The sequence below is a fragment of the Phodopus roborovskii genome, unplaced genomic scaffold (assembly GCF_943737965.1).
Source record: "Phodopus roborovskii unplaced genomic scaffold, PHOROB, whole genome shotgun sequence".
Classification (NCBI taxonomy): Eukaryota; Metazoa; Chordata; class Mammalia; order Rodentia; family Cricetidae; genus Phodopus; species Phodopus roborovskii.
Genome location: NW_026126597.1, coordinates 757,204 through 779,712, shown reverse-complemented (window position 1 = coordinate 779,712; position 22,509 = coordinate 757,204). Strand labels below are relative to the sequence as shown.

The 22,509-nt window shown below is 49.6% G+C and overlaps 2 protein-coding genes across 3 annotated transcripts in view; both read left to right on the top strand.

Annotated features, from left to right (window-relative positions):
- Positions 1-1,842, top strand: part of LOC127236823 (store-operated calcium entry regulator STIMATE) — a 49,679-nt gene extending 47,837 nt beyond the window's left edge. The window contains exons 9-10 of the mRNA XM_051204664.1: positions 1,072-1,204; positions 1,341-1,842. Coding sequence (XP_051060621.1) covers positions 1,072-1,204; positions 1,341-1,447 — 240 coding nt within the window. The 3' untranslated portion in view covers positions 1,448-1,842. The remainder of the gene's footprint in view (positions 1-1,071; positions 1,205-1,340) is intronic.
- A 2,079-nt stretch (positions 1,843-3,921) lies between these two features.
- On the top strand, positions 3,922-19,848 carry Itih4 (inter-alpha-trypsin inhibitor heavy chain 4). Of its 2 annotated transcripts, none has more exons than XM_051204769.1 (23): positions 3,922-4,081; positions 5,168-5,328; positions 6,897-7,001; positions 7,121-7,283; positions 7,421-7,531; positions 7,992-8,120; positions 8,716-8,832; positions 9,016-9,184; positions 9,264-9,389; positions 9,569-9,750; positions 9,836-10,021; positions 12,409-12,548; positions 12,754-12,908; positions 13,160-13,186; positions 13,418-13,474; positions 13,854-14,027; positions 14,696-14,758; positions 15,079-15,111; positions 15,197-15,310; positions 15,909-16,077; positions 18,892-19,046; positions 19,161-19,257; positions 19,639-19,848. In XM_051204769.1, the coding sequence occupies exons 1-23, from the start codon at positions 3,992-3,994 to the stop codon at positions 19,706-19,708; spliced, it is 2,793 nt and encodes a 930-aa protein (XP_051060726.1). In that variant the 5' UTR covers positions 3,922-3,991; the 3' UTR covers positions 19,709-19,848. The 2 variants fall into 2 exon arrangements, with proteins under 2 accessions (XP_051060726.1, XP_051060725.1); XM_051204768.1 differs by having other exon boundaries at positions 13,851-14,027.
- The last annotated feature ends 2,661 nt before the right edge of the window (positions 19,849-22,509 follow it).

Below are 22,509 nucleotides of genomic sequence, written 5' to 3'. Positions count from 1 at the left end.
CTGTGGCTACTGCCTGCCAGAGTTACCTACAGAGAGAGAACTTGCTGGGCATCTACCATGTCTGAGGTAAGAAGGCCCAGTGGGGGCCAGCTGGTGCCAAGGGAGTTGGGAGAGGCAAGGCTGGACACGGACTGGTGGTATCTGCTTTGAACTAAAAGCCCAGCCCAACAGGCGGCACTGCAGCCCTGGGAGACTGGCCTGGAAAAGGACACCCTGGGTCCCCAGGCTCTGGTGAATGGCCTTGGTGGTCCCAGGACTTGTGAGGTGTTGGGGATTGGGGAGGACTTACTTAGAACTGTGTGTGCTTTTGTATGAGTATGGGGGAGCAGGCTTTGATAGCTTAATGTGTCCAGTTGTATGCATTTGTAATCTGGAGGAAGGGCGGGGGAGGGTGGCTGTACCTATAGGTCACAGTTCTGTGTCCTTCTGCTTCCCTAGCAGGGTGTGTCTCTGAGCAGGCCCATGTCTCCCTGGCTCCCCTGGGAGCTCAGCCCAGGCCAGTGAGGGAAACCCTGCAGCTGCCTGCAGGGCTTAAGAAGGACTAAGGTGTCAGCCTCACAGGCGCCTGGGGTTGAGGGGCTGGATAAGCAGTCTGGCTTTCCCGGCTCTACAGGGGCAGACAGAACAGCACATTGTCCTTTGCTGCTTGCTCCGTGGCTGTCCCCATTCCAAACACAATAATGGAAAATACCAGTGTTTGGTTTGGGGAAACGGGGTGGTCCTTATGGGACTCTGCTCCCCAGTAAACAGGTTTTAGGACTCAACAGACTCCCTAGGGCTGCTCAGTCTTGAAGTCCATCCATTCCCCCTCTGCTATCTGCCCCTTATACCCTGCCCTGAATTTGGCTAGACAGACAGGCCAGTATGAAGATGCAGTGGCCACCACCCCCAGGAGCTCTCTGTCTATGGGCCAAAGACGAGACCTCCAAGCCAGACCAAGAGGGCAGAGGACTTTCAGGGGCTGGGAAAGGAGTGGGCTTTGACTTGACTGAGGTCAATGATCTGGGAGCCTGCCACAGTTGGAGGGGCTCACCTCAAGGCCTCGAAATGTGAGACTCTGGGCCTCCCAAGGTTGGCAGCCCTGAAGACCCCATCAAGAAGAAGCGCCCCCCTGTGAAGGAAGAAGACTTGAAGGGGGCCCGAGGGAACCTGGCCAAGAACCAGGAGATCAAGTCTAAGACATACCAGGTCATGCGGGACTGTGGTGAGTATACTCCAGGGCATGTGGTGGGGTTGGAGATGTGTCTCCCAGGGGTAGCTGAGAGGTGTTGAGGGTTTCTGGGCCTGCATAAAGAGCCTTAACCATTGCCTGATGCCACTCTCGTATCTCTTACCTACAGAGCAAGCAGGCTCAGCTGCCCCATCTGTGTTCAGCCGAAATCGCACAGGTACCGAAACAGTCTTTGAGAAGCCCAAAGAGGGACCTGCCAAGAGCGTCTTTGGCTGAGAAGTGCACACTGCACCACTCCAAACACCAGGACACGGGAGCCTTTCCCACGAGCTTTTTTTTTTTTTTTTTAATGCTGGAAGATGCCTTTCCCCTGCTGCCTCCAGACTCCAGATCATCATGACTCCCCACAACCCAGCCCTTCTTTCCCAGCACCTTGGAAACACCAATAAAGAGGGTGGCTCCAACCTTGGGAAGGTGCCAGCTGGTCAGTGGCCATGGCTACTAACTGCTGAGAAAGAGGAACTATGGAGATATAATACATCCGGTGAATAATGTGTGTGCTTTCAGGGTGTTTGAGATGTACTAGAAAAAGCCTTAGATATGGTTCAAACCTGATGACTGTAGACCTCTCCCTCCCTCTCTCTCTCCCTCCCTCCCTCTCTCTCTCTCTCTCACACACACACACACACACGCGCGCGCGCGCACACACACACACACACACACACACACACACACACACACAGGGTTTCTCTGTGTAACAGTCCTGGCTGTCCTGGAACTTATTCTGTAGACCAGGCTGGCCTTGAACTTACCGAGATCCCCCTGCCTCTACCTCCAGTGCTGGGATTAAAGGTATGCATCACTACACCCAGCTTCTGTTCTTTCTAATCCTCCATTTCAGGGCTGGAGAGATAGTACCACAGTTAGGAATACTTGATGTTTCTGCAGAGGACCCCAGTTCCATTCCCAGTATCCACATGGTGGCTCACAACCATTTACTCTGTCACCTTTTTCTGGCCTCTGAAATAAAAGTTTTAAAACTAGCCTCTGGTTTCCCATCATATGCAACAGGAGAGTTGAGTTGATGCCTAGTCCATAAAGCATGTCACAGTGACACTTCTCCATCTTAGGAGCCTAGCTCCCTCTGCCTGCCATGGAAGCCACTGAGATGTTCCAAGGTCCTCAATGCCCATCCCATTGCACCTATGTTAGACTGATGCTTTACTGAATGTCCCCACCTCAAAGTCAAAAGTAGGTGTGGTTCCTCTGTCCAGTGTCAGTGAGTTTCCTGGACTCCACCACCCAAGAGTGTTGTCTGGGGTGTGAGACACCAGGTTCCTAGCTATGTGTGACCTCTTCAGACCTGTGTCCTGTGTGTGCTGTGTCAGTTTGAGGAGACTGAAAGCCTGCCTGATGGGATGGCAAGACCACAGGCAGGCTAAGAATGGCTCCTTCTGAAAGCAGGGCCTGGCTCATGGACCACTGCTCCTGGGAAGCCTCTTGTGTGCCCTGAGCAGGTTGAACTTTTTCAGGATGTTTTGCATGTCCTAGCCAGCCTGGCCTTATGTAGCTCTGGCTCCAGACTGGCCTATTCCTGTGTCCCAGAGGAGCAAACCTTCTGTGGGAACAGAGCCTATATTTGCTCATTGGACCTCTTAAGAAAGTTCTTCCCAGAAGAGCTGTGCCCCCTGTGTCCCATCCAGGGCCAAGAGGGTGAGCAGGTGCACCGAAGTGACCTCTGGCCACAGCCTTGCAAGGAAAGGGAAGGTTTTAATGGAAGCAATAGAAATTGTTTCAAAGTCTATGGTACCCTGTCCAGGGCCAGACATCACCAGCCTTTAGCCAGCTGCTGGTGATAGCACACCAGCAGCTGGCCACTCTTTCATATCCATAGACCCAGGAGTGGCCCTATCCAGAGCCACAAAAGCACATCAACACCAGCTTCACCAAGTCCCAGTGTTGGTTCATATCACCATGGCTTGTTATATAAAACAGTACTTCAACTATATCAAGGACATATTGAGAAAAACCACTAGCAGTACTTAACACTCTCATGGTCCTGCTGCGACAGAATCAGGCCACCACACTACCTGTACACAACTCTACAACTCTTAGGAACCATGTGCAACCAGCTCTTTTGTGTCCCACCTTCCTGCGGAGACTGTCCAGCATCACAGTTCTGGGTTCAGGATATGCATCTTTACAGCTCTTGGGTGTTGTCAAATGGCAGAACTTTTTGGGGGTCTGCTTGGCTTGAACCTAAAGTCCATTTACAGTAATAGGACCCAAACAGCAACCTTGAACCAGATGGGCAGAGGCTCCTGGGCCAGCATCCATGTTGGTGTCTTCAGACACCTCTAGTCCTCTCGATGTCTCTGGGACCCTGGACATGTCTATCTCTTCCAGGAAGCCATGTGGGGTATCCTTTCCAGGCCCAGTCTTCCTAGTGAAGCTGCTATTTCCTCCCAGGCTAGACTCATGAAGAGCAGACTGGCCTGATTGTTGGGTGCCTCTGAGACTACAAAGCATGGAGGATGGCTTGTGTGAGGTTGAGATTCCTGGAAATTTGGAGCTTGCAGAAGGGAAGCGAATACCCAGCTCCAACCTGAGCCTACCTTTCCTCAGAGTATGTCCTGTTGTCAGCAAAGTTTACTGGACATAGGTCATTTGTCTCCTTATCTGAGGCCTCTGGGATTTTTGGCTTGGAAACCCCTATTTCCCAGAACTTGCGCCAGTAGGGGCAGAACACCCAGCAAGTTACCAATTTATACCCCACCTGCTCTCAGGTTCAGAAGCAGCCTGGCAAGCAACTGAAGACCAATGAAGAGCCCAGCCCCTGCCCACATGTGGAACATTGTGCTGGTCCTGCCCTCGCTGCTGGCTGTGCTTCAGACCACCACTGCCAAAAAGGTAACAGTACCCATAGGTGCCTCTTTGTATGCCTGTGCATGCGGTGTGAGCTAGGGAATGAGTAAACACATCTGGGAAGCCAGAGAGGGCCTCTGGGTGTGTGCAGGTTGGTGTGTGTGCAAAGACATGGTGCTGACTATTCACCAGGCACTACCCAGAGATCCTTACAGATTCTTCACTTAACATAAGGAGTGATCCTATGCTTGCTGCTTTATAGATGAAGGAAAGTCTAGCCAATTGCCCCTTGAGGCTGACAGTGCCAAGTAGATCAGAGTGTGGCTGTACAAGCCCAGCTCTCCTGTCCTGGATGAGTGGCTTCTGGGAATTATTTATATGTTCTGTCTGTCAGTTTCCTCGTCTGAAAGAGAGTAATAATATAACCAACTCAGCTGTGCTGGCTGAGAGTCAAGCCCATAATGCCTAGGAAGCCTTCAGTGCCACACTTGGTGCAGAGCTGACATTTAGCCTTGCTAATAAGTCGTGCTGTCTGTCCCTCTGTGCTAAACTAGGGCAGGTGACCATGAGTATCTGAACAGTGTGTGTGTAGCATGACACACGGAGCAGGTAGGGGAGCATAGGGCTGTATGTGTGGTCATATCCTTTCTTAAGGAATTGCCAGCATCTAGTAGCCCTGTGGAGTGGTTGGGACACAGAGGATCCACGGCAGGCAAAATGGATGAAGAATGTTGTCACTCCTTAGCGACCTGTTTTCATGAAGCTCAGAATTTCCAAAAATCAAAGAGCTTGTTCACCGCCCTTTTACTAGCCAGAGCTCAGCCTGGACACAAGGTCCCTGACTCCAGACCTCTCACCTCTGTCCAAGTGTGATCCTGCCAGACTTGAACTATTAACCTAACCCCATGTGCTTGCTATTTCCCATGGGGGCTCTGGAGTCCTGCTTTATGGTGCTGTCTTATGGGTAATGAGGTCCACAGCTGCCTCTGACTTCAGACAGATGTTCACATGAGAAATGTCTGACAGGGTTCAGCCTGGTCAGTATCTGTGTCAGAGGATGGGTGGAGTTTGTCTGTGACCAGAGTCAAAGCCTACTGTTGAAGCCCTGCCTCTTCCCCTTCACTTGTCCAGAATGGCATCGATATCTACAGCCTCACAGTGGACTCCCAAGTGTCTTCCCGATTTGCCCATACTGTGGTTACCAGCCGGGTGGTCAACAGAGCCAACTCTGTTCAAGAAGCTACCTTCCAAATAGAGCTACCCAGGAAAGCCTTCATCACCAACTTCTCCATGTAGGTGGCTTCTACCTCTTCCAATCCACAACCCAGCCCTGCAACTCCATCTGTTTGGGCCTGAAACGTCGTTCCAGAAGCTGGTTCCTTGGGGCACTACTCCACCTGTCAGCCTCACAGGGAACAGGGATGTTATGAAGCCCTGTGAGAATTCTGTCCCTCCCTCCTGTCTGTTATTCAGCCTCCTCACTAAATACTGCAAGGTGGCAGGCCAAAACCACAGCATCTTGGAATCTCTGCCTTTGAGAAGTACAAGCTTAGCACAACTCCAGGCCAGAGCTAGGCCCAGGAAGTCACCAAAATCAGATTCCAGCTGGGCAAATATAAGCCCTAACTCCTGGGGTCTTCTTAGTCGCTGCACAGGGCAGGCAGATCTGTTTCCTCAGAAGATGCCAGAAGGACTCTGAGCTGGCAGGAGTCCTTACTTGCCCTCTGCCTTCCTGCACACCCCCGCCCTGATCTATTTTGCAATGTTTATTAAACTTGGGGAAAATCCAGGCTTGGCCCTGGCCTCCTGGAGAGGGAGGGTACATTGAGGTGGAGGAGAGTGAGAGCGAAGGCTAGGGTGGGTATTTCTGGGAAATTGCAGGGGAGGGGCTAGGTTCCCTATGGTTGGCTCCTCCCTTTCTCCCCACCCACCCCCATCCTAGAACAGTTTCTGTTTCCTGACCCTGGAGCCTAGGCCAGTGGACCCCCAGATCTTTCCACTGCCTGAGACACAGAAATGCAGGGCAGGTTTCCCTGTCCCCTGCCCTGGCCAGGAATCTCAGCAGAGCATCTGGAGAAACTATGAACTTTCCATCAAACAGAAGGAGCCTGACTTCCTGTTCATCCCCATTCTGACCCAGAGTTGCACCATGACCAGAGAAGTGAGAGAAATGTGCCTGTTCTGTGTACTTAGCTAGGTGCCTTCCCACCACCCCCTCTCTGCACACCACTCCCAGAACGAATGGTATTCATTTTCTGGTCCCTATTCACCCCACAAAGAATGCCAGAAACAGCCACTTTCTGTGCAGAAAAATGGCCCTAGCAGTTCCTTCTCAACCTAAAAGGATGACAGCTAGAAGCTTGCTTCCACCACTAGGAGCCAAAACCTGCTTCCAAAGATGCCAGGCTCCCTGCAAACACCCATCCTAAGCAGGAGGGGTGAGGAAGAAGCTGCAGAGAATTGGATCACAGCTTGCATCCCTGTGTCTCCCTCTTGCTCAAGTCTGGCCCCACAAGAGGTAGATTCAGGGCTGGGTAAAAAACAATTCATTATTGTGTTGTTCTCGAGCATCAGAATAGTTCGCAAGGGTCATGGGGCAGCTCGGAATGTGGGCTAAGTTTAGCCTCCTCTGCAAACTTCTGCCCTGTCCCTGCAGTAGAATCCACGTGTGCTAACACCGTGTATGTCTCAGGGCAGCTGAAAGCCTCTCACAGTGTTGAACATAAAGCCTTCTACACAGTAAGTGCATGATAAAGGCAGTGCCCTTAGACAAACAAAGACAGGGGTCACATAAAGAAGCTCCCCAGATTCTAGAAAGGCCCTTCTAAAAAGGTTCTTAGCTGTTCTCCTCCCTACCTAGGGTCATCGATGGTGTGACTTACCCAGGGATTGTCCAAGACAAGGCTGCAGCCCAGGAGCAGTACAGTGCAGCAGTAAGCCGCGGAGAGAGCGCTGGCCTCGTCAAGTGAGCCTGTGGGAAAGGGTGCATCCACGTAGAGATGTCCCTACCTTGGCCTTTAGCCATGCTCCCCTCCAGCAGCCATCCCCTACCTGACCCAGTGGGTTCTTGTTCATATCCTCCAGGACCGCTGGGAGACAGACAGAGCAGTTCGAAGTGTCAGTCACTGTGGCCCCTAATGCCAAGATTACCTTTGAACTGGTATACCAGGAACTGCTCAGACGGCGACTGGGAACATATGAGCTACTCCTCAAAGTGAAGCCACAGCAGCTGGTCAAGCACCTTCAGGTACCTGCACCGCCCTCTCCAGGAAGCCCTCTAGATGTTCCTTCCCAGCTAAGGCAACCTCTCCTTGCCGCCTAGCTTCCTGGGGGCACAGCCTACCTCATGGGTCCCCTGGTGACCCATATCTTGCTTGCTTACAGATGGATATCCACATCTTCGAGCCTCAGGGTATCAGATTGCTGGAGACAGAGAGTACCTTCATGACCCAGGAGCTGGCAGACGCCCTTACCACCTCACAGAACAAGACCAAGGTGGGCCTGCTATGACCACCAAGTGAGGACACCCCAGGGCCAGTCTTTAGTCCAGCCGACTATGGTCTAGATTCCCAAACAGTTGGAAGTTCTCTGAGCTGGGAAGGCTTCTGAGATCTGTATCCATGCCAGTGCCAAGAAGACAGGATAGCAAGACCTGGAGAGGGCCAGTGGGCCTCTTGTAGGAGCTTAGGTTTACAGGGGGACAAGCTTGGAGGGTAGACTGGTGGGAGGGTCCTCAAAAGAGATAACTGGATTGTCCTGAGCCCAGATGCTTACATGTCCCCAGAACATGTCCTCACGCGCACACCAAATGGAAGCAATCCCCTTTCGGCTCAGAACACACATCCCCTAGAATGTTCACTCATGGTTGCATATGGAATCTGATTTCTCAGTGTGCACATAGAAGGGGATGTTGGCCTCACTGCTCCTCCAGCATCAGCTCTGATTGCTCCTCCAGGCACATATCCGGTTCAAGCCAACACTTTCCCAGCAACAAAAGTCTCAAAATGAGCAGGACACAGTCCTGGATGGGAACTTCATCGTCCGCTATGATGTGGACCGGTCTGTCTCTGGGGGCTCCATTCAGGTGGGTGGACTCCAGGCAAGGCAGCGAAACCTCAGAGTCTGGAACAGGAAAATGATGGCCCCTCCTTCATAGTGTGCACTAGGGGCTGGCTCACACAGAAGATAGGCAGTTCAGCTGTGGTGACCATGAATACTATTCCCTTTCTGGAGGCAGGAAAAGTTTCTCTCTGCAAAGAAGTGCTTTGTGGGCCTTCTCACTGAGGTTGTCACCCAGAGGCTCCTAGCTCAGTCGAATATGCAAGTCCAGCAGCTGTGTTCAGCATTTGTGCTCCCTTTTACTCCCTGCTTTCCCAGCATTCCCTCTTGATGGATATTGGGTTCGTCATGTCTTTTAGTATAAGCTGCTTCAAATACTAAAACAGGGGACAAAGTTGTGGAGAGACTTCTAGGGCTATACATGAACATGGACGTCTTCTGCCAACAAGAGGCTGAGCTTTGAAAAGTGGTGGGGATTTCAGAGACCTAAGGAGCTGGGGTTGGAGAGGAGTCATAAAAGGGGAACACAGGAACCAGGGGTTTGGGATGCAGTGGTCTGGCAGAAGTATGGCAAGGCTTAAAGTTCTGGTCACCTGGGTGCGCTCTTACTCTGGCCACAGATTGAGAACGGCTACTTTGTGCACCACTTCGCCCCTGAGGATCTTCCTACAATGCCCAAGAATGTGATCTTTGTCATTGATAAAAGTGGATCTATGTCAGGCAAGAAAATCCAGCAGGTAGGTCTCCTGAACACTGGGATCATCATTAGCCTGACCTGTTACGGCATCCTGGGTGGGGGCTTCCTAGGACCAAGTCTGGCCCAAAGCATACTCCATGAGCCCATCCGAGATACCAGGACCACACACCTTTGAGCTCCTCTGAGTCACCTGCCTTGTCTTCTCACCCCCCCCCCCCATTAGACTCGAGAAGCCCTAATCAAGATCTTGAATGACCTCAGCCCCAAAGACCAGTTCAACCTCATTGTGTTCAATTGGGAAGCAACCCAATGGGCATCATATCTGGTGGAAGCCTCAGAAGAGAACTTGAAAAGGGCCACAGAGTATGCTTCCAAGATCCGTGCTCAAGGAGGTGAGTGTCTCTGCATCGTGGGAGGCTGGGGACTTCCATGATCACTAACTGGGATCAACCCTGACTATGAGCCCTTCAGGGACCAACATCAACGATGCAATGCTATTGGCTGTGAAACTGCTAGATAGCAGCAACCAGGCTGAGCTACTGCCCTCGGGGAGTGTCTCCCTTATTATCCTGCTCACGGACGGTGAACCCACTGAAGGTGAGGACGCAGTGGCATTCTGGGGGCATGCTAGACATGGAACAAGGCTGGAACTGTTTCCAGGCGGGCTATGAAACCTGGGGCAGAGAGAAGGAGAGTCCTCGAGACCCCTTTGGTTCAGAAACATCCATTGAGCAAATGATTCCATTCTCGTCCTCTCCCCAAATTCATGAGTCTAGGGGAGACCAATCCCGCAAATATCCGGAAGAATGTACAGGAAGCCATCAACGACCAGTACAGCCTCTTTTGCTTGGGCTTTGGTTTTGATGTCCACTATTCTTTCCTGGAGAAGCTGGCACAGGACAATGGTGGCCTGGCCCGGCGCATCTATGAGGACTCAGACTCTGCACTGCAGCTCCAGGTACCAGTTCAGTCCAAGGTGGGATACAGACAGTCAGGAAGACCCTGTTTGCCTGCCCTTTGTGACATATTATGCCACCCCATAGGACTTCTACCACGAAGTAGCCAACCCGCTGCTGTTGTCGGTGGCCTTTGAATACCCCAGTAATGCCGTGGAGGTGGTCACGCAGGACAACTTCCGACACCACTTTAAGGGCTCAGAGATGGTGGTGGCTGGGAAGCTCCAGGACCAGGGTCTTGATGTCCTCTCAGCCAAAATCAGTGGGCAGATGGTGAGTGTGGCTCAATCATCCTGGAGCCAAGGGGTAGCTGGGGTCACCTGGGCAGCCTCCTCATTTGCAGCCAGAGGGACTGGGCTCAAGTCCCAGCTGACTGATCCTGAGTGAGTGTCAAAGGGTTTTCCTGAAGGACACCAGCCCCAGCTGCATGGGTTCATGGTATCACTCCAATAAAACAATGTAGTGATGCTCACAAGAGAACCTAGCACATGCAGGGACTGAAGACTGGCTCTGCCCGCTGCCGCTTGCCTCCCCTTGCTCGTACAGTGATAGCAGGTGTTCCTTCCTAGTGCCAGTTCCTTTTCTCCTCATGCTAGGCCTTTGAGGGTGTGGGTAGACAGAGAAAAATGTGAGTAGACCAAGGACTAGGCATCTCATAGAACCCCAACCTTGCTCAGACTTCTCTGCCCCTGGGTGCTGGAGGTTCAGCATGCCATCTCACAGATAAATAAAAAAAAAAAAAAAACAGAGTCTTTAGGTTGAGGGCTGCAGCGGTAAATAAGGCCAACCCTCCTTACCCTTCTAGGACAGACAACTTGTAAACAAGTGGAAAGACAGCCTAGACTGTTCCTGACAGCACGTACCCAGGCCTTCAGCCTGCTAAGATCGAGTGATAAGTAGGAATGGGGCTGAACCTAGAAGTGAGGAAGGGCTGTTAGGCTCGTATGCCTGCAAGGCACCTTGTCTGCAGAGAATGACAATGGATATGTGTTACAAGCAGTTTGTTGCCAGCCTGGTCCCAGAGGCACATCAGTCCCAAAATAACACGGAGAGACTCTATTGGTTATAAAGCTGTTGGCCAATGGCTAGAGCTTCTTATTGGCTAGCTCTGTCTTAAATATTAACCCATTTCTATCAATCTAAGTGTTTCCACATGGTCTTATCTTACTGGAGAGAAGGTCTAGACCTCTTTTCTCACATCCTACATCTTGACTCTCTTTCTATTACCTCTCCCAGAATCTCCCAGTCTCCTGGTCCCACATATCTTGCTTTCCTATTGGCCAACAGAGTTTTTTAACCAATAAGAGAAACATATTTATAGAATGACATCTCCCATCAAGTATGGGGGACACAGAGCCTTGTCTTAGACGCAGCCAAGTGGTAGGACTGTTCCTAAAGACTATGTGGCCAAACAAACAACCCATCTTTAAACCAAGCTCCATCACCTTCCATAGGTGAGAAGTAAGGAAATTGCTTAAGCTCCTAGTGCATCACTTTCCTCCTGATTACAAATGTGTCTAACTCACATGACTGCTTCATAGAGTTACTAAGGAATACTGGCCCCTTGTAAACACAAACATGACTCAGATGTCAAACCTAAGGGATGGGGTTGCTTACACGTTTCTTTTCTTTTAGTACTGGGAATTGAATCTAGGGCCCCAAGCAAATTATCCTACCATTAAGCTATATCCCTGTTCCTCTTTTTACTTTTTATTTTGAGACAAGACCTTGGTAAGTTCCCCAAGACGGCCTTGAACTCACCCTGTAGCCCAGACAGGCCTTGGCTTTCTAACCCCCCCATGTCAGCCTCCTGAGTAGCTAGACCCACAGGCTGGTGCCACCATGCTCAGTTCTTGGGTTAGCCCATGCAAATGTTCGTCCATTCGAACTCATGCTTATGGTCTTCATGTACCAAAGCTTTGGCAAGCCAGGCCCTGGGTAAGAGTCTGGGAGAGGCCAATACCAGCAGGATGGGCAGAAGCTTACACAGGGCTTACACAAGGCTGTCCTTCTGATAAAAAGGGCTTGGGGCACCTCTGCTCTCAGAACCATTTCCTAGGCTCCAAGCTTAACCAGGCTAAGACCATGACCACCTTTTCCCTGGGAAGAAAGCAGCCAAATGGAGGGAGGTACAGATTTCCTGTTTTCCTCACACAGAGGCCAGCCCCAGCAGAGGGGCACTGTGGAGCTAGCAGCTTGCTGCAGTTCTGAAGTTCTAGTCCCATCTCTACTGCTGACTGCTCAGGAAGCCTTCTCTTTCTTTTCCTTTTCCCTGTGTTTGGGGGAAGGGGACTCTTTCTGTTCCATGCTGTGTCTGAGATGCCTTCCTTCTGCACTGGCCTAGAAGTTGTCTCCCTTCTTATGAAAGGTCAGCTGACCCAAGCTCCTGGCTATGCAGCTGTCTCCCTATGCCTGGACAGCTGCTAACATTTCTCCCCGCCTCCCTTTTACCGCAGATGATCTGTGGGAGACCCTCATACTCCTGAATTCCCTCCCTACCCACACAATACTCAAAAGGAATGAAGCCCTCGTAGTTGCTCCATGCCCTGGCCTGGCCCCAGTCCCAGGCAGGGTTCTAATTCATTAGAACTCTCAATCCTGCTCAGCTGTAGACATCAGACCCCCCTCCCTCTCTCCCTTGGGTTGATTCCCCTTTTCAGCATAAGCAGAACATCACCTTCCAAACGGAAGCCAGAGTAGCCCAAAAGGAGGAGGAGTTCCAGAGCCCCAAGTACATCTTTCACAACTTCATGGAGAGACTCTGGGCATTACTAACCATACACCAACAGCTGGAACAGATGTGAGTGACCCTGAGCCTTGTGAGCCACTGCAGTGGGCTTCACATGATATCAATAAAACTTTGGGTGGTGGGGCAGGTACAGTTGGTACAGGTTATCTACCAAGTATGACATTCTCCCAACTCCACATTCTCCCAAGGGGCCAGTGGGAGGGAGACAGCCAAGATACTCAGGGGCCTCCTAAGCTCTTACGTCTTCAACCCGCAGGGTCTCAGCATCAGGTGATGAGTTAAAGGCCCTTGAGTCCCAAGCTCTGAATTTGTCACTCAAATACAGTTTTGTCACTCCTCTTACACATATGGTGGTCACCAAACCTGAAGGCCAAGAACAATTTCAAGTTGCTGGGAAGCCAGTGGAAGCTGGTGAGTGTGACCCTGGGTCTTGATGCTCCACCGCCTTATGACCAAGCCCCTACCATCCACAGACTCCCAGATACCCAGGGAGCCCCATCTCAGGCCACTGAGGAGGAAACTGAGAACGGGTCTTGCAGGCCCCGAGATTCGCTGCATGCACCTGTAGTCTGTAGCTGGGGAAGCAAGTTTAAACATAAGCATTTCGAATTGGCAAAACCACCCCATAATACCTCCCTTTCCTTTTCTTTTGCTTTGTACAGATAATGGACTAAGGAGTGTCTTAAGAGGTAAGGGCCCAATAGCTCAAAAGCTGGCCTCTGTGCAGTCGCCAGTGTGCTCTCCCTGTGGCCAGGAGCTGGTGTTATCTGACCAAACTCATAGTTTGCTTAGTCACTTGCTCACTCAAATACTAGCTGCCCCTCAGGTCTTGACCTGGACTCTTGGTACACAGCCCCTGTCCAGATGGGGCTCTAGAGAGCTGGCTTCGAGGAGTAAACACAAGTCTCACTGTCTTTCAGGTCAAGCCCATTTTTTCAAGTCTCGTGCCAGAAGACCTGGACCGCTCCAACCAGCAGGTTACAATGGAAGAAGGGATAGAAAGGGGAGGTTTGTAGGACTGTGGCAGGATATAGGCTGGGCTCTGCGCTTGGCTGTAGAAGGATAGTGCCTAGCCTACCTAGTTCACGTGACTGGTAGCAGATCAGGTGTGTTTAATTAGAAGTTGGCCATCTAGAACCTTGCTTGACCTAGAGAAAGGGATTTAATAATCAGGGTAATTTAAGTGGCACAGTCCAGGGGAAAAGTTCTCCTGGCTAGGGGAGGCTCTCCAGCAGGGAAACAGAGGCTATGTGCCTTCTCTGTACCCTACTCCTGGCATAAGGTTCCTAGTCCTGGCTATAGGGACCCAGGACATTCTCTGTGAGAACACTGCTCATGTCAATGTTTTTAAAGTAGGAACTAAGTTCCGCAAGGACCCAAAACTGGATGATGCTGGCACTGCACTTAGAGAACACAAATTTCCTGGACTTCGTGGACCCCCTGGTGATCTTTACCTTACTGCTAGCTTTGTTGGCTTCAATCCCAGCCTGAATCGTTTAATGGGAAGGATACCAGACCAGCCTCACTTATGTGAGCCCCCTTCCTTTCTGACCTACAATGGCCTTCCTCTCTGTCACTCTGACCCATAGAGGGAGAGAAAGCAACCACAGGCTAGGCAAGGACAACTGCAAAGAAAGCAGGTCCTAAAGCAGAGACAGGACCCAGGGCTGGGGTGAGTGTCATTTCCAATAGCTACCCTTGCTTTTCCACCCCTCAGCCAGCCTCCCCTTTGCCTTGTCTGCAGCATTTTGTGTCAGGCATGTGTTGTGTGCCCTGGCTCTTGCTCTGTCCCTAGGTTGCCCTCCCACAAGCCTTGACAGGGTTCCCTCCCTGGTGAACCCTGGAGCCCAGGAGGACTCGTTGCAAGGCTCTTTGGACCACCATGGTCAATTCTTTCCCCACCAGTTAACGGACACCAGGCTTTTGTCCTCTGCATCCTTTGTTTTCTCTGAAGCTCCGCTCCCTGTGATGGAAAAGGAAGCCTTCCCCATTTGTAAAGTCAACGACCGCCCCTTGTGCTGCTTCCCATGCCCTGTGTGAAGTCAGACTCAGTCAGACTGATCTTACCTCTCCCCTGCCCTGTGGGGCTGAGCTCCATGGACAAGAAGGGCAGGGGCCCTGTAGGTGCAGCAGGCCGTGTGTCCTAACCACCTCTCCCTTCATCTCCATGCCTGTTCCTGTGCTCACACTCACCTCAGCAACAGCAGCTCCTGTGGTTTCAAGTCAAGCTGTGTTACAAAGCACAAAGAAAACAGATAAAGGTACTGGGGTTAGGGATGTAGCTCGGGAATAGACCGTTTGCCTGGAGTGTGCAAGTCCCTGGATCTGCTTCCCAGCACCGGAAACAAACACAAGCATAAGACACCCAAGCCAGAACTCCCGCAGCAGCTCTGGGAGATACTGGAAATCAGGGAGCCCTGGAGATAAGGGGAGCCTTGGGTCTCTATAACCTGTTACACAGTATTCTACATGTTTGAGTGGAAAGAGCCCTAGCCACAGTCACCCACCACTACTCCACCCACAATGCCCTTTTTCCCAGAAAGAAACTACCGGAACCCAGACCTTTTCTCCCTTCTTTTAGACAGCACCATTCCGGATGAACTCCCACAGCCAGGTAATTAGTCCCCTTCCAGCACCCCACCTCACCCTTGCCCCCCTAGACGCTTGCTGACCCAGGAACTGTGTCCTGGCTATTTCAGCCCAATCCCAGCATTTTCCTATCATCTTGCCGCTTCCTGGATCCAGTGTGGACCAGCTCTGTGTGGATATACGTTCTAGGGAGGCTTTGAAGCTGTTTGAAGACCCTGAGCAGGGTAAGGGCTAAATCCCAGGTATCCACATAGAAATCAGACCCCAGACATATGACTTACCCCTAACCACAGCAAGGTACCCATCGTGGGCCCATGTCCCTTTCACCAGGAGCTCCTCAGGGTCACCCAGGATTGTCAGATGAGCCAAGAAAAGGGTAAGGGTGTCCCAGGCAGAGGAGCCAGAGCTGAGGAACACAGGTGCCCAGTGTCTCAGTACGGAGGAGGGGAGCCAGATTCCCACTCACTAATCCTGGAATGATCTCACTGATCAAGCCGAAGTGTCCTGGCAGGCACAGGGCTATACAGCAGTCATCAATGTTTGTGCTGACCTAAGTACTCTGGGACAGTCACAACTCCTTCATTCCTCTGAGAGCCACTTGGTCCACGTAGTGAGTGTGTAGGCCAGCCTGGGCTGCTAGGTGAGATCTTGTCTCAAAAATGGGGAAGAAAAAGGAGAAAAGCCAAACCTGGGGAGGAAGTATTGCTCAGTGGACTGAAGAGTGACCCTTCTGCTCCAGTGCCCAGAAAGACATAGTCAGGGAGCCCCCTCTCAGGCCATTACTCAGAATTGACTCTGAACTCTCTGGTCTGGTCTTCTTAGGGCTTTTTGTTGCTGGTGAGTATGGGAAAGGCGGGTTCTCATGGATCAAAGTGAACATCCAGAAGCCTCACCTGCATATCCACGCAACCCCTGAACGCTTGGTGGTGACACGGGACCGAAAAAACTCTGAGTACAAATGGAAGCAGACACTGTTCTTTGTATTACCTGGGTAAGTCCCAGGGTGGGGTTCCAGGTGTATGTGGCCTCTCAGGCTGTACCGACTGTGATGCTGGTGATAAGGGGTGGCCAGGGGCCACAGATGAAATGGTTGGTTATGAGTCCCCTATAGTGGGCTGCACTCCTGGTAGAATGGGTAAATTCCTAATGTCCTGGAAGCATTGTCCTGGGACCTGGACCTCATCACTAACCTAGGTCAGTAGACCATGGAAATATGCTGTGGTTTGGATCTAGCTTTGGAGCCAATCCTGTGTTCATAAGCCATACGATTCTTCAAGTCTTTTTTTTTTTCTCTTAGGAATCACTAGATAGACTCCTCCAGACTCGGTCAGAGGCCTGGGGGACCCATGGAAAGGAAGTCCATGGGCATGGAGAGGCAGATCATGACAGTGGGAAGTGTGAGAAGGAGCTAAGAGGTAGAGAAAGCAAAGGAGCACATGCCTGTCTAGCAAACGTTTTTTTCCTGGTTTTTTTTTTTTTTTTGCCCCTCTGGGCCCCTACCCTATTGTATGTTGCTACCTATATTCAGGTCAATCTTCCCTGATGAGTTGCTATCTAACATGCCTTTATGAACACACTCAAAAATATTTCTTTATGATCTCCTAAGTATTTCACACCCCATCAAAATGACAATTAAAATCAGTCATCAACCTATCTGAAGCTTTGGCAGGGATAGAGCTGTTTGTTTACCTGATATCACATGTTTGGAAGCTAGTAGGAAATGGAGGCAAACCGTGATTCTGGGGAGCATCACGGTCCCACTGTAGGCTTTTTGAAGACAGCTCTCTAGTTTGCTGAGTCACAGGAGGCTGAAGACCCTTTGCACTATGCCCTCTGTGTTTCCAGCTACTCCACAGCCTATCTTTTCCCAAGCAAAGGGTCCTGTGTGTTTCCATCTTGCCAGGCCTTTAGCAGGGCCTTGTTCACATTTGACAAGTAAGCAAACACACAGAAAATCCAGTGTGCTCACCTGAGGTCCTCCCAGTGTCACAATGTGGAGGTTGGTTTAATTTAGCAGCTTTCATAATTGAATGTGTTTTAGCAGCTATGGCTCCTTTCACAGCAGTCAAAAAAATCCAAAGACAACACAATAGCATACAGTATCCAGACTCTGTATTTTCTATCTTTACATGGCTTATTGTATTTTTATTACTCTAGTCCTTTTTTAAGGACTTTACCTTATTTTAAAACTGTAATTTTTTGTCTGAGACTGTACTCTTTCTCTCCTCTCTCGCTCAAGCCTGTGTATATTTTTAAACCTACTATAACCCATTCAGAGGTCTCCCTCATCTGAATCTGTATTTACTGTATATCTGTAACCTTTTTCTGCCTTTAAACTGGGGAATGCTTTTCTGTACTGAAGCCAGCATGAGAGACTGCAAGAATTTGCCACTTGGCTTATCTCATGGTACACTGGTGGCTGAAGCCCATAGGCAGCAGCCAGGAGACAGGTCCCTATACTGCAGCCAGCATGAGAGACTAGGAAATTGCTCTTGGTTCTGTTTCTGTGTGTTTAGAATTCTTTTTTTTTTTTAATTAGATTTTATGTGGGAATTCCAGACCTGTGTTGGAATGCCCTTTGTAGATGGACATTTCTTTCCTGATTGCCAGTTCCCAAATAACCAACACAGAAACTTAATGTCAACTATAAATTCTCAGCCAATAATAGCTCAGGCTTGTTAGTAGCCTCTCTATCCTGTGGCCCATGGCTTGTTGCCTCGTTTTCTACATGCCCTGTGTTCTCTGTGTCTGCTAGCATCTCCCCTGACTCTGCCCTTCTTCATCCCAGCATCCTTAGTTTGGTTTGTCCCATCTATACTTCCTGCCTGGCTACCAGCCAATCAGCTTTTTAGTAAACAAATTTGAGTGACAAATCTTTGCAGTGAACAAAAGGATTACCCCACAGCATTTCTCTCTTTTTGTCTAATTAAAAAGGAAGGTTTTAATTTTAATAAAGGGTATGGTTTTCTTTCAAGGTAAGCATAGTGACACCTTTTAATCTCAACAATAAAGAGGAACAGCAGGTTCTTCCTCTACTTGATGAGACAGAATGAGAAAAGACTTCCCCTACACATGTGAAAATGCATTGTTTAACATTAGTCATCTAAAACCGTGGCACCAGCTATAAAAACATAGGGATCAGGGCAGGTGTATGAGACTCTGCTGCTGCTGTGAGAGCAGAAACTCCAGGGAATATCTTAAGGGAGGGAGGATTTACTCTTTGCACATCAGAGGTTCCAGTCCATCAGGCAGGAGTGCATGGAGAACAGAGTAGCTCCAGCACAACAGCCCAGGGCAGAGAATGCCCACAAGAAAGAACTTTCTCCCTTTTATTCCATCCAAGCCCCAGTTTTTGAGATAGTGTGGTCCATGTTCAGAATGGGTCTTCCTTTAACCTCCAGAAATATCCCTTTAGATACATCCAGAGATGAATTTTACTAATATTCCAGGTGTTTCTCAGTCTGATCAAACTGACAATGACTGTTACCCATCACCCCCAATAAAAGCGTATAAAATTCATTTGTGAGAAACCAAATTTAAAACCAGAGGGAAGAAATTATAATTCTGTTTTATGAATGGTGCGATAAAAATCAGGCATCGTTAAGCTCACCTTGGTGCTATTCTCCCAGTGACAAAGCCGAGCCTAGGAGATTTAAGGGATTCTCTGCCAGAGGCCACACAATGACTTCCTGGTCGAGAGGAGAGCCCCCACCCCCACCCACCCCCTCAACACTTTTGTCCTGCCTACTGAGGCTCCACACAGGTGTCTCTTCCTTCCTGCTCAGGGTTTGGGATTTCTCTGCAGCTTGAAGATGACCATGGACAAGATGGGACTCCTACGGCTCAGTGGCCCAGACAGAGTGGACATTGCCCTCGTGCCCATGGATGAGCCTCAGAAGGGACTGATGCTCCTTGTGCATGACACTCAACACTTCTCCAACCGCACTTATGGGGAACTCGGTACTCCACTTGCCCTTAGAAACTGCCTCTGACTGAGCTCAGGCCGTTTCCTTGCACAATGTCCCCACCGCCCTCGCTGTCTGTATCCCTCACTGACCTACCCTTTTATCTCAGGTCGGTTTTACCAGGGTATCATCTGGGATCCACCAGTTGGATCAGATGACACAATACGGACACTCAGAGTTCAGGGAACAGAGTACTCTGCTACCAGGTAGGTGGGGATGAGGAGGGTGAGAGCTGGGATTTATGGATCTGCACTCTGGTCCCCTCGCTTGGGAACTAAAAACAGATGACAGGGTGTTTCAGCCTAGACTCACATAAAACACACAGGCTCTGGGCTGTGGGCAGTAGCATGTTCTTCTTCTCCCTTCCCCAGGGTCCCAAAGTCCTGGGCCCAGAAGACCTCCCATGCCAAGTCCCTTGAATAACCCTTAGGGCAAATGGGCCTTCCTGACCTGTGTCAGAGGGGATTCTGAGGGATGCTGAGTCTCCCTAGCTCCATGTTCATGTCTGCAGCTGTTTCCCATCTCTTTCATCTTGCCTGAGATGTGTTGACCACCTAGTTATATTGTTCTGTTATCTCCCACCCCAGACAGCTCAGATTGAAATACCAGGAAGGGTCCAAGGGAACAGATATTTCCTGCTGGACTGTGAAGATATAGGAAGAGTATTCCCTGCCATGCTGCCGTTGTATGCAGACACATGCCAACAGAGCCACCAGTGAGGCCTAGATCTCAATGGAGAAGAGGATTCTCACTTACCAGCAATAAAGAAGGGTGGTGTGAACCCAGGGACTTGGTGTCATGACTCCATGTGGCCAGGGTCCTGGGGGACTTAGGCTCCCAGCCTGAATATTCTGCCTCATAGAAAATTAGACTCTTTCACAACTGGTCTTCAGTAGCCTGGGGCGATTTTCAGCCCTACCTTTGCCTTTGTCACAGGAATATAAAGCCAGCCATTCAAAATGTCAATGCTGCCGCAGACTGGAGTGTGCTCCAGAAAGAGCAGAGTCCTGGCTACTTCGTGGTTGCCTGGGCCATGGGTGCCACCTTTGACTCAGGAACACTCCACTGGGTTGCACAGTTGTGTGAATGTGATGAATGTCTTTTATTGCAAAGAGGGTGCTGATGACAGATCAAAGAACGGGTTCCACCCTAGTCTGCTGCAGGGAGACCAACTTTCAGCAGCTTAGAGAAGCTGAAGGGAACTGTGGCGGGTTTTTTCCCCCTGAGGGTCAAGGTTTAGTTCTTGGTTTTCTTTTTCTCTCTTCCAGATGCCCTGTTTTTTAGCCTTACATTTTTCCCTTATCCCTTTTATTACGCTTAAGACAAAAATTTCTACATAAGAAAAGATTACCACAAGTTACGTATTTCTAACAAAAAAAAATTAAAATCTTTACATGAGACAAAATCACATTAAGATCACAATTACATGTTTTCCTTAGAAGCCCACAAGCAGTTAAACTAACCAGGCTGGTCTCAAACTCACAGAGATCCGCCTGCCTCTGACTGCTCCCCCCCCCCCCCCAGTGCTGGGATTAAAGGCCACAGCCACCACCTCCTGGCACATTGTTCTTTTTATCAGCTTTCCCCCCATAACATCTTCACCCCAAAGCAATGATTCTTTTATTACCGGTTAGCAAAGTTTGAAGCAAGCTAAACCAGCTGTTTCTGCACTGGCAGGCATCTGTTTGCAGTTTCAGGGTAGCAGATTTCTATTCTTAATTCTACTCTAGAGAAACTTTAAACAAGTGGATCAGCCAGTCATCTACTTTCCTGTACACAAAGTAGGGTTGTTTAATTTCTTTTTACAACCAGAGCCCTGAAAGACCCACAGAGCGTGGACTCTCACGCCCCAACTCAGGAAAGGCGCCCCCCCCCCAATCACTCATGAGAAGCGGTCTTGATGTAAAAGCATGAGGTCTTTTATATTCCAAGTGCACTGGGGTCCACAGTCATGCGCCAAGCTGGGGCAGAGGACTAAGGACCACGAGGGCGGAAGTAAGACAGCTTTTATAGGATTACAACAAAGCCCCTGCATCTTAAACCAATCATCTCATAGCATCCAGAGCCCATGCAATACAGACCAACCAATTTAAACCATCCAAGCCCGCACTTTATAGACCAATCAGTTTTCTGTAGCCCTGGAGGTTTGAATTCTCTCTGGTTCCTGGGTAGGGCAACAAAGCTCACAGGCCCTGTGAGTACAGCAAAGAATGTGGCCTTTTACCTATTTACTGGCTGAGGGCAGGGTCTGGAATTTAAGGTTTAAACTTCTAGCTTCCTGGGGTCATTGGAGAATTAGGCTGTATTTTTCCATCCTTACAGCCCGTGGTTAATTCTATAAGTGACATGACCAAGGGACCTCAGCCCTAACCTTGGGTGTAGGGACATGATTGTTTTCTATAACCATCAGCCTGTTTCCCCACAGGCAGAATCCATGGGTCTACAATGCAGGAAACCTCCTTGTTCTTATTTTCCATTCTCTGCAAATCTCACATCTAACAAAAGAGAAAGTGACTTCTAGCCCATGTTTGCCTTCTTTGTATCTCTTATTGGAACAATTGGAAGAATAATCTAAGTCTTGTCCCTGATCATCTTAACTGTCCTAACCATCTGTATCTTTTAGGCTAACTCAGAAAGTCTCATTAAATAATAGATCTAACTAATCATCTCATCATTGCTCTTATAAAATACATCTTCATTATGATCAGCAAGTAAATTGTCCAGTGAGGAGTGAGATTTTCCCAAGAAAAATCACACAATACATATGTAATCACACCGTGGCAAGGGGCATTCTGGAGACAATCTGCCCATGGCTTTGGCTATCCAGGATGCATCCATCATAACTTTGTTTTCTGGTGGAGTTTGTTCCATACAATCCATTGCTGACTGCAGCTCCTCAGACGTACCCACCAACACTAGTCTAGTTGGTAAATGTGCTTAGTGAGTATTTACAAAGGCATGGATGAGGGTTACATGCAAGAGCGTGTGTGACTCCGTGACTTCAAGGACACAGCATCACTGTAAAACCCACCCATCATGGAGGATGACTCAAGGTCTCATCCCTGGGGGCTGGAGAGCTGGATCTGTGCTTAAGAGCATTTGCTGTCTCTTTCTGAGACTTGGAGTTCAGTTCCCAGCCCCCAAACCCCACCCCCAGTAAATAAAAAGTCTTAAGAGGCTGGCTTAGCAGTTAAGAGCATTGGCTGCCCTTCCAGAGAACCTGGATTAGATTTCTAGCACTCACATGGTGGCTCACAACTGCCTGCAACTCCTTTTCCAGTGGGTCTGATGCCCTCTTCTGGTCATTATGCAAGCACTACACAGACACACATGCAGGCAAGACACCATACACAGAAAATAAAATGAAATACATTTTAGAAGTAAGTAAAAATAAAATAATGAACTCTTTTTAAAAAGTAAGAGAAAGAGTCAGATATGATGGCACACGCCTGTAACTG